The sequence below is a fragment of the Balaenoptera ricei genome, chromosome 8, assembly GCF_028023285.1.
Source record: "Balaenoptera ricei isolate mBalRic1 chromosome 8, mBalRic1.hap2, whole genome shotgun sequence".
NCBI lineage: Eukaryota > Metazoa > Chordata > Mammalia > Artiodactyla > Balaenopteridae > Balaenoptera > Balaenoptera ricei.
The window spans coordinates 35,183,939-35,202,626 of NC_082646.1; the positions used below are offsets into that span (position 1 = coordinate 35,183,939).

The window sequence follows — 18,688 nt, forward strand, 5'->3', positions numbered from 1 at the left end:
GAGTGGACTGAGCTTCCAGATTTCGTTGTTATTCCATTCTTTATATGAATCTATGTTGATATGAGTCATGCCAATTCCTCAAGGTAGTGACTTCATGCCGGTAGCTTTAATTACCAGAGATATTCCTTCCCATCAAACATCAAATCTTGAAATGCTTATCGTTTTTGCCCCAAGAGTTATAAGGATTGCATTCTATTTGGTAACTATAATTTCTTTATTTATACTTAAATATATATTTCAATTTATTTAGAACTTGTTATCAATCCTTTCACACCAGACTTCTTCTCTCATGCATTCTCTGTTGTAACTCATCTATTGTTGGCTAGGTTACATCTTTAGGAATCTCTTTAGGAAGAGTAGTATATCAGGGCCTTATTTCCTGATTTTACGCATATTTGAGAATGTCTTTCAATTGCCTTTAAAAGCGAATAACTTGGCTAGGTACAAAATTCTTGGGTCATATCTAGAACAGATCTACCTGTATTTGGCATTTAGGGATGTGATAATAATCATAATTGTAGTAGACAGTCATTAAGTACTTGCTATATACCAGACTATTCTAAGCTCTTACATGAGCTCATTCAGTCCTTAAATGTGGCCCAAGTTACTAACATTATCTTCCTTTCACTTGCCATAGGTCACCCAGCTAATAAGTAGTGATGTTGAATTTCGAACTTAAGCAGTATTGCTCCAAAGTTCATACCCTTAACTTCCTATACAACCTCTTGGGTTAATTAAGCTAAATGTCTAGTTGTGTGACCTTAAGTTACTTAACTTATCTGTGCCTCAGTTAATTTTATAAAATGGGAGTAATAATACCTCCCAAGGTTGCTGTGATGATTAAATGAGTTAATATATGCAAATAGCTTGTAACAGTGCCTAGCACATAGTAAGTGCTTAGTAATTGTCTGTTGTTGTTGTTATTATTACCTTACAGATTGTAGGTTTCATATATGAGCTTTGAACAAACAGTCTGACTTCAGTAACTGCTCTTCAGCACTGCAGTATCAGCAGTTAAGATGGAATTTCAATTAAGTGGGGAAAAGGGATTATTCAAAAAACAGTGTTGGGACATACTCAATAAACACTCAATAAATATTTGTTGAATTAATGAGGATTTTGTAAAAGTGTATATATATTTACTTAACACATGTTAACAAATAGATGTTAAATACCTTCTAGGTCTGTATAGACAGACTGGAAGAAAACACGAAAATGAAAATAGTTGCATGATAATGGGATTGTAGATGATTTTCTGTTTTGAATTTCCTTAATTTGTTACAAAATTTCTCTGATGATACAATTTATGAAATGAACGATTTGACCAGATAATCACTGAATTCTTTTTCATATATTTTAAGTTTGAGGTACCTACAGAGAGGTAGTTGGAAGGTCAGAGCTCAGGATGAGATTTTGGAGCCATGCAGAGATGATGAGACTCCCCACCTAGTGTGTACAGTGGAATACAACGTATAAGGAATAGGCAAAGGAAGAGGGATCGGCAGTGGGAACTTAAACTGAACTGTTGGAAAGAAGATGAAAAGTCAGAAGGGACATGCTTCAAATAAAATGGGGGACAGGTGTGGAGAGAAATCACCCACGGCAAATTGTACAGAAAGTCAAGGAAGAATTCACTGTATTTAGGAATGAAGAAAGCTTTGACAACGTTACTCCACTTTATAAGAACAGTGAACGTATAAGCCAAATTATAGTATGCTGAGGAGTAAAGGAAATTGAATGAAGACTGCAAATATAGATGACTTTTTCAGCAACTTAGATGACAAAGAAAGGGATGAAGTCAAGGAGACTTTAGAGTGAGACAGTTTTTTTTTTCCTTGATGCTGGAATATTTGAAATGGAAAAACTTGAGGAGAAAGGAGGACATCATTGGAGGGGGAGAGAATAAAGATTTTAGGAGAGAAAGGGGGAAGTGGATGATGAAGATTTGAAAGCAGGTAGGAAGGAATGGTTTCAGGAACAGACTGAGTGCCCTCTAATGGGGACTCTTTCTCTGAAACACTGAAAGGGGTGCTGTTGTAAATCATTTAAGAAACAGAAATGAGAAAACTCAGCAGCATTGCAGCTGCTTATGGTTCAGGATTTTTTTCTGGATATTCACGACAGAGGAGCAGAGAGTAGAACAGCCTCCCTTCAAACAACAATTACATCTCTGACACTGTTTGTTTAAGTTTGTTCTCTGAATAGCACGGAAAATCTTGCTTTCTATTGTCTGTTCTCTCTTCTTGTGAGAAATCAGTGTAGAGTCTAGATAAATGATGATAGATCAATAGGTAAATAGATAGATAAACTTACACACACTTTTACTTCCACACTCACTCCTGCAGCCTGCAAATATAACTTGTGGAAAAAAATTAAACCATAGTTAGATCGGAAAGTAGCATGCAGTACATTCTGCTCATCTAGTGGGCATGGATGTGTGAAGCTTCATAACTGCCCTTTATTAGGAGGAAAGCTCAATACCCAGGACTCCTAAACAAGAGAATGAACACTAGTATGTGAGAGTACATGAATATAAGTTTGTGGAGGAATACATTTTTAAGAAAAGTCTGTCTGTTCTTATCCAAAAATGCCCCAGGGCAAGAACCATTTTGTTATTAGCTATCTCATAGACCTGGCCTTTTTGCCATTCGCCATTGGAGCATAACCTTTTCCCTGCTCAGTTAAGCACAAATTTAAGGTACCTCTGTGTTCCTGTACTACAAACTTTGGCCAAAAGAGTGGATCAGATTTTAATGTCGACTAATATAAAATACTATAGGAAAATTCCATAATTTTTTAAATTATTTTTTATTTTTAAGTATGCTGATGATGTTAAAAGTCTCACAGTCTGTTTCATAGGAATTTATTGGAAAATAAGAAGTGCCAAAGCAGTAAATTTTCTAGTTAATAAATATTTACATGTTTAAGCTGAAAAATTTTTTTCATTTTTGTTTAATCTAAGTAAGTTAGATTGCTCCATGCCTTATTAAATATAACATATTTTTGGTTTAAATAATCATCATCGTTGAATATTAAGTTCTTATTCCAGACTTTTTGAAGGGTATAAGTGGTTTCCCCTACACAAAATGACCCCAGGATCACGTTTTACCCTTATTTTTTTGGAATTCTTCTGTCCTCTTCTTAATTGAATTCTTCTCATTGTTTTAAATTTTTCTCCCTTTGTCATTATTTCTATTATCCTGTTTTCTAATTTGTAGCCAAAATAAACCAGACAATAAAGTCAGTACAGTTAATGACATTTTTTTTACATGCTCTTCAAATTCATGAGATCCTTTAAGAGTGAGCTAGCTACAGGATTTTAAGAATTAAACACATATGTTTCATAAAAAGCCTATTACAGAGACTTCTTTAATTGTCTGTATCTGTTTTCTTGAAGGTTTATATGTCAAAAAGAAAAGATTTTACTAGAACTTGCTTATCTTAACACACTAATGCTTATCAGCCACATATAGCTAATCTTTAAATAACAATGATCTAAGAGCATTCTGATGCTGATGCCATTAGTAAGATGCACAGAATTTTTTTACAAAATATTTTTAAAGGAGTCCTAGAATTGGTTTCTAAGCTGTATTTCCCCTCATTTAGGCTCCTGAAGCCATGGGTAAAGTATTGAGCAAGTTTGGAGCATTACCAGCATTCAGCTATGCAAGCAAGAGGCTGGCTGAGACAGTCATGCACTTGCTAATGTGCACCTCTCCTCTTTTTCAGTTGTCACTGCATAAACTTTCCAGTGGTCTTTAGATATTATAAAAATAATTTTTACTTTTTTGTTTTTTAGGGCAGCATAACTACTTATGTGCTGGAAGAAACGACTGCATTGTTGATAAAATCCGCAGAAAAAACTGCCCAGCATGTCGCCTTAGAAAGTGCTGTCAGGCTGGCATGGTTCTTGGAGGTAATGATGATGTTTTCATCAATAACATACTGTCTGATATTTACATTATAAGATGGTGGGTCAGAAAATCCTAGTTTTCTTATTTCTGTCTTGATTATTGGTGTCTGGATGAAGCAATCAATACCATCTCATTAATGCTGTGGATTTCCAGCATGTTGAAGTTTGTTATAGAGAAGTAGTAAACCGCCATTTGTCTATATTGCCTATAAGATGTTATGGGATGTTCACCAACCTCTCATTAAGTGACATGGTTGGAGTTTAGGCTCTGCTACTCACTGCCTTTGCGGTCTTGAGTAAGTCACCAACCCTTTCTGAGCATCAGTCTCTTTGTCTATAAAATGAGAACAATGAAGTCCCTTCCAGCTCAAAAACTGACTCCATGAATTGGTTAAGTACATTAATCTCCATCCCTTCCTCTTTCTATCAACCCCTCCCTTTCTATTTCCCTCCCCCATTCTCTTTAAGTAACTAGATATTGCACACTCACACTTACCGGGTACTATTTTAAGTTCTGGCAGTGTTAGCAGCAAACAAAATGGACCAAATCCCTGTCTTCATGGAGCTTACACTCTGGGGGGAGGAGCAATAAATATATATGTCAAATGATGATAAGTGCTGTGGAATGTATTAAGCAGGGTCAGTTAATGGGGAGTATCAGGGAGGAGAATCACTCCTGAGCCCTTTACTCTGATTAATATTTTCATTTTATTTAGTCATTTCCTAAAGCAATAATGCCTCTGAAATCCTGAGTTGGATGTTGTAGTTATAATTTTCCTAACACAGGTTTTAAAAATTCATAACTATTTAAATATATATTCAGTATACCACCTAACACAGATCATGTACCCTAAATGGTATGTGTTACCTTCTGAGAAGGAGTGTATGAGACCAATATGTTTTGAATGCCCACTGTGTTAAGCACCCTGCTTAGTTCTGTCTTTGCTGCCTGTGAACACGATACAGTCTAATCAGTAATAAAATAATTATCAAACAGAACATAGATGATTTAAGAGAAGTTCCAAACATGACTATGCAAGTAGAGCAAAAGAATGAATTAATTCTATCTGAGGGAGTTGGCAAAAGCTTCAGAGAGGAGGCTTTCAAAGAGTGAATAGAAACTTTATAAGTGGAAAAGGAGAAAGGTATTTACAATGAAAAACAATGCATTCCAGTGATGATTTTTCTGGAAGTCACCTGTTTACTGGGAACAGCAAGAAATGAAGCTTGAAAGTTATCTTGGGCCAGCTGGCATCTGGAGTTTGAACTCTATTCTGTATGCAGTGGAACCAGTGATCTTTCTAATAAACCGTCTGTGGACCATCCATGGGATAAAGCCCAGATTTCTAAATGCAGCACATGGGCCCATTCATCACCTAGCAACTGCTCTCTCTTTTTCTAAGCCCTACTCCCACCAATCCTTGGGGAACCCGACACTCCAGTCACCAACTTTCACTGGTCTTTGCACACATTTGACTTTTTCCTGCACCATTCTCCTTTCACTCCTTGTGAACTGTTACATATCCTTCATATTAAGTTCAAGTGTCACAATTTTTGAAATCTTCCCATCACCCCAGTCAGTGCAGGGGCAGGGGTTTTGTGGGGACACAGTTCAAAGTAGTGCTTTTCATATCTGGGGAGGCTGAAAGCCCTTGAGCCAGCCTGGATTGGACCTTGCCCTGATTGTACTTACTTCAGCATTCCTACCCTTGCAATGTAAGGTTGACCAAAGTGGAAGTCATGAGACCCAGCCACCCTACCCCAGCCCACATGAGGCACCAAGAATTCACTGTCTTCCCATAGCTTCTTGTATACCCTTGTTATAGTACTCACCTCATTGCTTTATAACTGTTTACTGGTATCCCATTCAAGGATTTTCTCCTAATCCAAGATTGAGTTGTTTGCAAGCAGGAATTTCATTTTGGTGTTTTACCACCAAAGTACTTTTACTGTACTGTTTAAGAAGTGCTCACTAAAGATTTGTGACTATTATTTTGAAGTCATTTGAAGTACAGGTATCTATACATTCTTGAACATGAAGTCCAACTGTAGTCATTTCCAGGACACAAGAAAGAGTGTTTGGAAGAGGCAAAGGGGATATGGTCTAATGTAGTGTTTTTCACTTTGAGGAAGGGTGCTAGCCCTTGAAGCAGTCTTCCATTCTGTGATTGCATTTATTTTAATGGTCTTACTATTATAATGGAAAAGTGATTTAAGATGGACCAAAGTAAAAATGATGAGACACCCAGCCACTGAGAAACTTGGGTTTGTTCAGAAGAGAAACTTGGGTTCTAGCCATCAACAAGACAGATGCTCAGTAAGAAATAGAGTAACAAGGAGAAGAGAACTTCAGAGAAGACTCAGAACTGGGATGAAAGGGGAGGATGTCCATTCCAGGGACATAGTCTAAAGTAGCATCAGAGCAGGGTCAGCAGCAAGACCACAGAGCTGTTGTAATTGACTTCAGCCCCAGCCTCAGAGATTAGAAAGAGAAATAGGCAGAAATATGAGCATATTGTCCTTAATTTTCTTGTGTTCCCATCACGTTCGCAAGGTTCTCTTACTATCCTGTGTCTCAGTTCTCCTGAAATCTTATGGATTTTTCTCCCCTTGCATAATTTATTTCAATCAGTAAACTACCTTTTATTGCTGGTGACCATAAAATTTATCATTCAAATCAGGATACAGCTGAGAATAAAATGGAGCATAGGAATAATTAAACTGGTATAACAGATGTAAACTGACACTGTCCCAGGCTATCTGGACCACAGGGCAAGTCCCCCATTTTTCCAATTAGAAGATGCAGATGTGTCCTGACCAAAATGAATACGTAAACTTCTGGGAATGTAGCTGAAATAATCAAGTGTTTACTTATATAATATTTCATTTATTATTCTAGTTAAATACAAATATTTAAATTACATACAAAAATCTATTGATTTAGAGGTATTGCTTTTCTACTCTCACATTTTATAAACAATTTTATTCCAACTAATTTCACAAACCTTTGACAGCAGGACTTTTGCTCCAGTAGAGCCATTTTTTAAGTCAGCTAATCATTTTCCAGAGTTCATCAGCATTTTATCTAAAATGTTTGATATGTAGCACTTCTTGAATTCATATACAGTAATAATAATATAATTGGAAATCTATCCTAAGACAAAAATACCTATTCATATAACAGTTTTAATGATTGTCCTGTAAGAGATTTTTTTTAGTGACTCCCCATAAAATAAACACTTGCTGTATTATTTAATTGTGGAATATATCAAGCCTACCAAAATATTAAATGAATAAACACCTATGTGTCCATCACTCAGTTTTTAATATCAGATCATTTTTCATATTTTCTTCATTTTTGTTGTATTTTATAAGGAATAAGACATTACAGGCATTTTGAAACTTCTGATTTGTCCTTCCCTAAACCCATTAAGTTCATTTCTTATTCACAGATAACCAATATGCTGAATTATTGCTCAATGTGTTCATACTCATAATTCTTGTATATGAATTCTTGAGTAATACAGTACAGTATTGAATATTTCTAAACTTTATATACATGGCATTACACTGCACATGTACTTCTTCAATTTGCTTTTTCACTCCATGTTGTGTTTTTGAGATTTGTTCATATTTGTACATGTAGCTAGGGTTACATTTTAACTTCTCTATGATACTTCATTTTACAAACATTCCATGGTGCTTTTCACTTTCTTCTGTTAATGGATATTTATTTCTAATTTTTCGTAATTATAAAATATGCAGCAATAAACATTCTTGTACCTGTATTTTTATGCATATATTTGAGAATTTCTCTAGGCTGTATATCTAGAAAGGAATTAAGTCTGGTTCACTAAGATATTATGTACCTTCAAACTTACTAAATGTTACCTAATCACCAAATTACCCTCTAGAGTCTTTGCTTCCACCAATGTTTGAGAGTTCTTGTTATTATGCATCCTTACCTGTACTTGGTATTTTCAGACTTTAAAATTTTTCTAATTCGATGGTCATAAAATTGGTATCCAATTTCAGTTTAATTTTTGTGTCCTGGATTAGTGGTGAAGGCAAATATTGCTATCTTTATTGGCCATTTATATTTCCTGTTCCATGAATTAGCTGTTCATATTTATTGGCCATTTTTCAACTGGATTGTTTGTCTTTTTTCTTATTGATCCATACAACTTACCTCTATACTCTCTACTAGTCCTTTGCAATCTACGTCTTAAATTTTTGCCTTATTTATGATGTCTTTTTTCTAATTTTTATATAATCACGTGTCAGTATTCTCCCTTTATATCTCTTAACCCTGAAATCGTACAGATAATCTACTAAAAATCATCTAAAATCTTATAAGTCTGTTTTTCACAGTCATGTCCTTAACCTACTTACAAGTATCTTCTTAGGTAGGGAGGCAAGAATAAAACCTTATTTTCTATATGGATAACCAGGTGCCAGAACACAATTATTGACACATGGTCTTCAATATGTTTTTGATGGTGTACTCCTGTAGAAGTAAAAATGTTCTCAGCCTTCACCCCCAACTCAGGTCTATTTATAAGTAAATTATACATATGTGCTACTATCAAATTATATTATATATTAGTGGTGCTTAATTTCTTTTTATTTCCTTACTAAAAATATAAAAAGTAATTGTAATATTTTTCTGACAGTACTCCAATTACAAATTCCACTGGAATTTTTAATCCATTTCCGTTATATATCTAATTTCCGTATGTCTTTGCTTTTCTTCCTGGCTTCTCTGTTCTGTTCCATTGTATATACCTGCACCACTACCACACACTCTGAAATATTACAGGTATCAAGCTACATATTGATACCTGGTAGAATAAGTCTCCTTAAGTTACACTTCTTCCAAATTGTTGGCTTTTTTTGGCCCTCTAAATTGGTCTTTTAAAGTGATGCTTAAAAGGTTTATTCATAATGGTATCTAACACTTAAAACCATGAGTTCTTACCCCTGGGAATTAGCTATATATCAAAACTCTTTGCCTCTTTTTTTTCCATCAGATAATCTTTACAATCCTGTGGTCAGCATCACACACTGAGAAATAGCATAGTGGTGCATTTAATTATTTCATAAGTAGGTTTGCACAGAGGTTTATTAGAAAGAAGCTGGCAGCACACCCTGATATGTTGCAGTCCAGATGTTCTTCCTGGGATAGTCAGTGGTAAGAGTTTGGAAGTCAGTAACCCAACTCATGGAAACCAGGAAGAAGGTAGTCAATTTATTGTATTAGATTCTAATTGCTAGTCCTGTAATAAGTTTCTGGAGTAAGGGGGAGTGTACTTGTGGTCTACTGAGAATTACAACTTATTTTAAAAGACGATAAGAGTTGCTTAAGGTTCAATTCTTCAATAATTAGAAGAGTTTCACCGAAGTAATAATTGCCTATACACTACTGAAAGTAGAGCCTATGTTCTCTTCCTCCCTTGTTTCCTTCCATCTTTCCTTCTTTTTTCTTTCCTTCTTCATGTTTGTCACTTTTCTTAGGTTTCTCATTTCTAATAGAGTCCACTTGAATAAAAAAAGATGAAACAGAAGAGAACATTGACTATTGTAAATAATGCTGCAATGAACATAGGAGTGCATATATCTTTTCAAGTAAGTATTTTTATTTTCTTCAGGTAAATACCCAGAAGTGGCATTGCTGGATAATACGGTAGTTCTACTTTAGTTTATTTGAACACCTTCATACTGTTTTCCACAGTGGCTGCACCAATTTACATTCCCACCAACAGTGCATGAAGGTTCCCTTTTCTCCATATCCTTACCAACACTTGTTATTTCTTGTCTTTTTGATGATAGCCGTCCTGACAGGTGCAAGGAGATATCTCATTGCGGTTTTGATTTTCATTTCTCTGATATTAGTGATGTTGAGTACCTTTTCATGGCCATCTGTATGTCTTCTTTGGAAAAATGCCTATTCAGATCCTCTACCTATTTTTTAATTGGATACATGATTTGCAAATATTTTCTCCCATTCAGGTAGTTGCCTTTTCATTGCAACATTATTTACAATAGCTACAACATGGAAACAACCTAAAGTGTCCACTGGTGGGTGAATGGATAAAGAATATGTGGTGTATATTATATATATACAATGGAACATTATTCAACAATAAAAAAGTGGAATCTTACCATTTTTGGCAACATGGATGGGATGGGACTTAAGGGCATTATTCTAAGTGAAATAAGTCAGACAGAGAAAGACAAATACTGTATAATCTCACTTATATGTGGACCCTAAAAAAAATGAGCTCAAAGGTACAGAGGACAAATTGTTTGATGCCAGAGGCAGGGGATGGGGGAGGGTGAAATGAATGAAAATGGCCAAAAGGTACAAACTTCCAGTTATGAAATAAATAAGTTATGGATATGTAATGTACAGCTTGGTGACTTTAGCTAATAATACTCTATTGTATATTTGAAAGATTCTAAGAGAATAGATCTTAAAAGTTCTCATCACAAAAAAAAATAGTTCCACAAATAATGAATCATCATGTGGTACGACTAAAACTAATGTAATGTTATATGTCTATTTTATCTCATTAAAAAAAGAGAGAGAACATTGAAAAACTTTTAAAAGAGTTAATAATCTTATGGTAGAATATCAGAGATCAGAAATATTAATGTTTTTGACATGTCATGACATAGATTTGTAGATCGTTCTTATTTGCTTCAGCAGCTATGTTCTGATTATGAGAAATATGTTTGAGTTATTTGGTTCTCTTAGTTGCATATGATTCTTGTTTTTAATGACTCACTTCCCTTACCTTCACCAGGTCACAGTGAACTTTTGCATTTTGTTCATTGCTGTACAGTACTGAGTAGGAAAGATAGTTCACTCTAAAGGATGGTAATATATCTTCTAATTTAGGTGTTCTGCTTCTAACTTATTTCCTTTAGAAAACATTTTGTGTAATGACTCAGAAAAATGTTTTTCTGGAATGAATACAGCTCTGTATTTTGCATTTGTGGTAAAAATGCTAAACTATTATAAAATAATTAGCTCTTTCAAAACTAAGTAGCTTTCTACATAAAGCAGTGATTAAATTCATAGTTATATTTGCTGATTTTTTTTAAAGCTGGAGACTATTTTTATAGGTTTGTCTTTGTTTTGTTTTGTTTTGTTGGTAGAGAGTCTTATCCTCAAATTTTAAAAGGTTATGTTAGAAAGCAGTTTCTCTCTTACCTCCTCCTACACCTAGATTGACCTCATTCTCTGGGCAAAGATAATGACTTTCTGGGCTGCAGAGTACAGGTTGTGTGGTAAAGTTGGGTTTCTTTTCTTTTTCTTTTTCCTCCTCCTACACTTGAAGCCAACAAAGTCTCAATTTCTTTTCTGAAGAATTCCAAAATTCTTGAATTTGGGACACTTAACACCACCTTTTCTGGCAGTATAGGTGCCTACTCTCTGCCTTTAATTACTATAAAAAATGAAATCTGCCTTCTCTAATGAAGGAATTGCTGTGGGTGATGCCTGCCACCTATCTCTTTAGAACTCTCCTTGTCTTCCTCTTATGAGCACCTCCTTTTCCACCCAAACCCTCGTGTTTGCATCAGCACCCGCCAGAGACAGTATCTCTCACACTGCTCCCCCACTTTACTGCATTGAAACCTGCAACTAAATAATGTATTTTGGTCACTGTCTGATTGTTCACCCTAAACGCCATCCCATACGCACTTGATAAGGATATTCCTTAGAGTATTTATTCTCACTTCTTTGCTTAAAGTTTTATGGGAGTTTTCAGAGACTACTTTTATGGCTGCCAGCCTGAACTGTTCAATTGTATCTATCAGTATCTACTATTCTCTAGACACAGAAAAAGTCAGGATTGAAGGGTACAAAGATTCCCTTCCATTTGCAGTCTGATTTGTTTGAAAGATGGAGGTGTTTACTCTTAAAAACAAGTCTAATATATTTATTGGCAAGTACCTATTTTAAATTTATAGCTCCTATTCTCTAGTATTTTTGAAGTATTTTGATATGGAAACTAGAATTAGATTCTGAAAAAGGGAAAGCAAGCTAAGTCAGTGCTGTAAGGGGTTGTGAGAGCATAGTCCCAGTGAACTGATATCAGCAACATCATCCTTTTGCTAATCCAAAGTAACAACATGTATCTAGACATAACCTAATGTTGGGATAGTTGCCTGTAAATTCACCCTAACTACAGTGATGCTTATTATGATTCTCATAATGTCAAAGGATTTGCACTATTACTTAATTGTCTGCTGAGCTTTACCCTCTATTTCCCCATTTGATTCTCAGAAATCTTTCTGGCTGCCATAAAACTTACACTTCAGTATCCAACATAATATTCTTCTTTTGCTTCTCTGCAACAGGTCCAGCATTATCTCATGAGCACTTTATGTCTCCATTCAATAGAAAACATTTTTGCCAGAAATAAAAAAAATAGCAGAAAGAGAGGCCATGGCAAAGTAAACAGCACTCATTTCAGAGCATGATCTAGAAATAATACTCATTATTATTTTATTCAGTCTAATAGATTTACATACATATTTAACTATTTGCTTGATTTTTTTTCCTAGCTCAGTGCTTCATTCAGTTTCTTTATTTTTGAAATAAACTTTTTATTTCTTCTGTGGGAATTTGTTAAAGTCATTTTTTCCACAGAAAATATCTTTATTTCAGTTTTATTTTTGAGTAATAATTTTGCTGGTTATAAAATTTGGGGTTGACTTTTTTTTCCCTCTACACCTTAACAGTGTCAGTCTACTGTCTTCCAGCTTGTATCATTTTTCCGAGAATTCTCCTGTATATCTAATATTTGTTTCTTTGAGGTAATATTTTCTCTGTATTTGTAGAAAATGTTTTTTATACTTGGTTCTTCAATTTCACTGTAACATAACTAGTTATAAATTTAGTTTTATTTGTTCTACTTGGAAATCATTGCGATTTCTAAATCTGAGAATTAATGTCTTTTATAAATTCTGGGAGCATCAAAAACATCCCAGTATTCTTCAAATATTGCTTCCCTCCTCATTGCCTCTTCCTCCCTCCAGACCACCTGTTAGACATATATTAGACTAGTGCATTTATGTTCCATATCTCTTTATCCTTTCTAACATTTCCTGTATCATTATCTTTTTATGCTATATTCTGTGTAATTTTCATCAGTTCTGTCTTCCAGTTCACCATTCTTTCATTTTAGTGATGGTAGTTTTTTTAAACATTCTACTTGGTTCTTTTATAAATTTGTCTATTTCTTTTTACTAGCTTTTCCATTTCTTGTGTTTTCATCCCTTATCATATATCTTTAATAATTATAAAATACCTATTGCAAATATTTGTATTCAATAATTTCAAGGTCTCATAACTCATGATCTGGTTATGCCATTCTGGTGTGGTGGTTTAAAAATATCTCTGATCGACAATGGTTTTGCACTAGGAACTCTGGTTTGAGGGGTCGGGGCAAGGCCTCTGCCCAGGGCCCCCTACAAGCAAGTGAAACTAGACGAAACACAAAGGAAAAGGAAAAGAAAGGATTATACACTGATTGTGAGCAGCCAGACCAAAACCTCTATGGCCAATAACAAGGACTGGATTAAACCAAAATGAGGCCACAAGTGGAAAAGTTGGATGAGGCGGTGAGGGCACTGTCCAGAGGAGTGTGACCTAGAGGAGTGTGACCTGGCCAACTGGCTTTCCTTCTCAGGATTTCACTGACAGTTACAGAAAGATAGAGAAGATGAAAAGGCAGAGGGCTATGTACCAGATGAAGGAACAAGAAAAAACCCCAGAAAAACAACTAAATGAAGTGGAGATAGGCAACCTTCCAGAAAAAGAATTCAGAATAATGATAGTGAAGATGATCCAGGACCTTGGAATAAGAATGGAGGCAAAGATTGAGAAGATGCAAGAAATGATTAACAAAGACCTAGAAGAATTAAAGAACAAACAAACAGAGATGACCAATACAATAACTGAAATGAAAACTACACTAGAAGGAATCAATAGCAGAATAACTGAGGCAGAAGAACGGATAAGTGACCTGGAAGACAGAATGATGGAATTCACTGCTGCGGAACAGACTAAAGAAAAAAGAATGAAAAGAAATGAAGACAGCCTAAGAGACCTCTGGGATAACATTAAACGCAACAACATTCGCATTATAGGGGTCCCAGAAGGAGAAGAGAGAGAGAAAGGACCAGAGAAAATATTTGAAGAGATTATAGTCGAAAACTTCCCTAACATGGGAAAGGAAATAGCCACCCAAGTCCAGGAAGCGCAGAGAGTCCCATACAGGATAAACCCAAGGAGAAACACGCCGAGACACATAGTAATCAAAGTGGCAAAAATTAAAGACAAAGAAAAATTATTGAAAGCAGCAAGGGAAAAACGACAAATAACATACAAGGGAACTCCCATAAGGTTAACAGCTGATTTCTCAGCAGAAACTCTGCAAGCCAGAAGGGAGTGGCATGATATACTTAAAGTGATGAAAGGGAAGAACCTACAACCAAGATTACTCTACCCGGCAAGGATCTCATTTAGATTTGATGGAGAAATCAAAAGCTTTACAGACAAGCAAAAGCTAAGAGAATTCAGCACCACCAAACCAGCTCTACAACAAATGCTAAAGGAACTTCTCTAAGTGGGAAACACAAGAGAAGAAAAGGACCTACAAAAACAAACACAAAACAATTAAGAAAATGGTCATAGGAACATACATATCGATAATTACCTTAAACGTGAATGGATTAAATGCCCCAACCAAAAGACATAGACTGGCTGAATGGATACAAAAACAAGACCCATATATATGCTGTCTACAAGAGACCCACTTTAGACCTAGGGACACATACAGACTGAAAGTGATGGGATGGAAAAAGGTATTCCATGCAAATGGAAATCAAAAGAAAGCTGGAGTAGCTATACTCATATCAGATAAAATAGACTTTAAATTAAAGAATGTTACAAGAGACAAGGAAGGACACTACATAATGATCCAGGGATCAATCCAAGAAGAAGATATAACAATTATAAATATATATGCACCCAACATAGGAGCACCTCAATACATAAGGCAACTGCTAACAGCTATAAAAGAGGAAATCGACAGTAACACAATAATAGTGGGGGACTTTAACACCTCACTTACACCAATGGACAGATCATCCAAAATGAAAATAAATAAGGAAACAGAAGCTTTAAATGACACAATAGACCAGATAGATTTAATTGATATATATCGGACATTCCATCCAAAAACAGCAGATTACACGTTCTTCTCAAGTGCGCACGGAACATTCTCCAAGATAGATCACATCTTGGGTCACAAATCAAGCCTCAGTAAATTTAAGAAAATTGAAATCATATCAAGCATCTTTTCTGACCACAACGCTATGAGATTAGAAATGAATTACAGGGAAAAAAACGTAAAAAGGACAAACACATGGAGGCTAAACAATACGTTACTAAATAACCAAGAGATCACTGAAGAAATCAAAGAGGAAATCAAAAAATACCTAGAGACAAATGACAATGAAAACACGACGACCCAAAACCTATGGGATGCAGCAAAAGCAGTTCTAAGAGGGAAGTTTATAGCTATACAAGCCTACCTAAAGAAACAAGAAAAAGCTCAAGTAAACAATCTAACCTTACACTTAAAGAAACTAGAGAAAGAAGAACAAACAAAACCCAAAGTTAGCAGAAGGAAAGAAATCATAAAGATCAGAGCAGAAATAAATGAAATAGAAACAAAGAAAACAATAGCAAAGATCAATAAAACTAAAAGTTGGTTCTTTGAGAAGATAAACAAAATTGATAAACCATTAGCCAGACTCATCAAGAAAAAGAGGGAGAGGACTCAAATCAATAAAATCAGAAATGAAAAAGGAGAAGTTACAACAGACACTGCAGAAATACAAAGCATCCTAAGAGACTACTACAAGCAACTTTATGCCAATAAAATGGACAACCTGGAAGAAATGGACAAATTCTTAGAAAGGTATAACCTTCCAAGACTGAACCAGGAAGAAATAGAAAATATGAACAGACCAATCACAAGTAATGAAATTGAAACTGTGATTAAAAATCTTCCAACAAACAAAAGTCCAGGACCAGATGGCTTCACAGGTGAATTCTATCAAACATTTAGAGAAGAGCTAACACCCATCCTTCTCAAACTCTTCCAAAAAATTGCAGAGGAAGGAACACTCCCAAACTCATTCTATGAGGCCACCATCACCCTGATACCAAAACCAGACAAAGACACTACAAAAAAAGAAAATTACAGACCAATATCACTGATGAATATAGATGCAAAAATCCTCAACAAAATACTAGCAAACAGAATCCAACAACACATTAAAAGGATCATACACCACGATCAAGTGGGATTTATCCCAGGGATGCAAGGATTCTTCAATATACGCAAATCAATCAATGTGATACACCATATTAACAAATTGAAGAATAAAAACCATATGATCATCTCAATAGATGCAGAAAAAGCTTTTGACAAAATTCAACACCCATTTCTGATAAAAACTCTCCAGAAAGTGGGCATAGAGGGAACCTACCTCAACATAATAAAGGCCATATATGACAAACCCACAGCAAACATCATTCTCAATGGTGAAAAACTGAAAGCATTTCCTCTAAGATCAGGAACGAGACAAGGATGTCCACTCTCACCACTATTATTCAACATAGTTTTGGAAGTCCTAGCCACGGCAATCAGAGAAGAAAAAGAAATAAAAGGAATACAAATTGGAAACGAAGAAGTAAAACTGTCACTGTTTGCGGATGACATGATACTATACATAGAGAATCCTAAAACTGCCACCAGAAAACTGCTAGAGCTAATTAATGAATATGGTAAAGTTGCAGGATACAAAATTAATGCACAGAAATCTCTTGCATTCCTATACACTAATGATGAAAAATCTGAAAGAGAAATTATGGAAACACTCCCATTTACCATTGCAACAAAAAGAATAAAATACCTAGGAATAAACCTACCTAGGGAGACAAAAGACCTGTATGCAGAAAACTATAAGACACTGATGAAAGAAATTAAAGATGATACCAACAGATGGAGAGATATACCATGTTCTTGGATTGGAAGAATCAACATTGTGAAAATGAGTATACTACCCAAAGCAATCTACAGATTCAATGCAATCCCTATCAAATTACCAATGGCATTTTTTACGGAGCTAGAACAAATCATCTTAAAATTTGTATGGAGACACAAAAGACCCCGAATAGGCAAAGCAGTCTTGAGGCAAAAAAATGGAGCTGGAGGAATCAGACTCCCTGACTTCAGACTATACTACAAAGCTACAGTAATCAAGACAATATGGTACTGGCACAAAAACAGAAACATAGATCAATGGAACAAGATAGAAAGCCCAGAGATAAACCCACGCACCTATGGTCAACTAATCTATGACAAAGGAGGCAAAGATATACAATGGAGAAAAGACAGTCTCTTCAATAAGTTGTGCTGGGAAAACTGGACAGCTACATGTAAAAGAATGAAATTAGAATACTCCCTAACACCATACACAAAAATAAACTCAAAATGGATTAGAGACCTAAATATAAGACTGGACACTATAAAACTCTTAGAGGAAAACATAGGAAGAACACTCTTTGACATAAATCACAGCAAGATCTTTTTTGATCCACCTCCTAGAGTAATGGAAATAAAAACAAAAATAAACAAGTGGGACCTAATGAAACTTCAAAGCTTTTGCACAGCAAAGGAAACCATAAACAAGACGAAAAGACAACCCTCAGAATGGGAGAAAATATTTGCAAATGAATCAACGGACAAAGGATTAATCTCCAAAATATATAAACAGCTCATTCAGCTCAATATCAAAGAAACAAACACCCCAATCCAAAAATGGGCAGAAGACCTAAATAGACATTTCTCCAAAGAAGACATACAGACGGCCACAAAGCACATGAAAAGATGCTCAACATCACTAATTATTAGAGAAATGCAAATCAAAACTACAATGAGGTATCACCTCACTCCTGTTAGAATGGGCATCATCAGAAAATCTACAAACAACAAATGCTGGAGAGGGTGTGGTGAAAAGGGAACCCTCTTGCACTGTTGGTGGGAATGTAAATTGATACAGCCACTATGGAGAACAATATGGAGGTTCCTTAAAAAACTAAAAATAGAATTACCATATGACCCAGCAATCCCACTACTGGGCATATACCCAGAGAAAACCGTAATTCAAAAAGACACATGCACCCGAATGTTCATTGCAGCACTATTTACAATAGCCAGGTCATGGAAGCAACCTAAATGCCCATCAACAGACAAATGGATAAAGAAGATGTGGTACATATATACAATGGAATATTACTCGGCCATAAAAAGGAACGAAATTGAGTCATTTGTTGAGACGTGGATGGATCTAGAGACTGTCATACAGAGTGAAGTAAGTCAGAAAGAGAAAAACAAATATCGTATATTAATGCATGTATGCGGAACCTAGAAAAATGGTACAGATGAGCCAGTTTGCAGGGCAGAAGTTGAGACACAGATGTGGAGAATGGACTTGTGGACACCAAGGGGGGAAAACTGCGGTGGGGTGGGGATGGTGGTGTGCTGAGTTGGGCGATTGGGATTGACATGTATACACTGATGTGTATAAAACTGATGCCTAATAAGAACCTGCAGTATAAAAAAACAAACAAAACAACTAATACTAAACTTTCATTGGGTTATTTGTATGGAAACATGTTAATATAAA

At 35.5% G+C, this 18,688-nt stretch overlaps 1 protein-coding gene across 2 annotated transcripts in view; it reads left to right on the forward strand.

The window, feature by feature from the left end:
* The window catches only part of PGR (progesterone receptor), a 104,697-nt gene that overhangs the window by 32,110 nt on the left and 53,899 nt on the right, over positions 1–18,688 (forward strand). For both annotated transcript variants that reach the window (XM_059929372.1, XM_059929373.1), the window contains exon 3: positions 3,800–3,916. In XM_059929372.1, the coding sequence (XP_059785355.1) occupies positions 3,800–3,916 (117 nt within the window). The remainder of the gene's footprint in view (positions 1–3,799; positions 3,917–18,688) is intronic.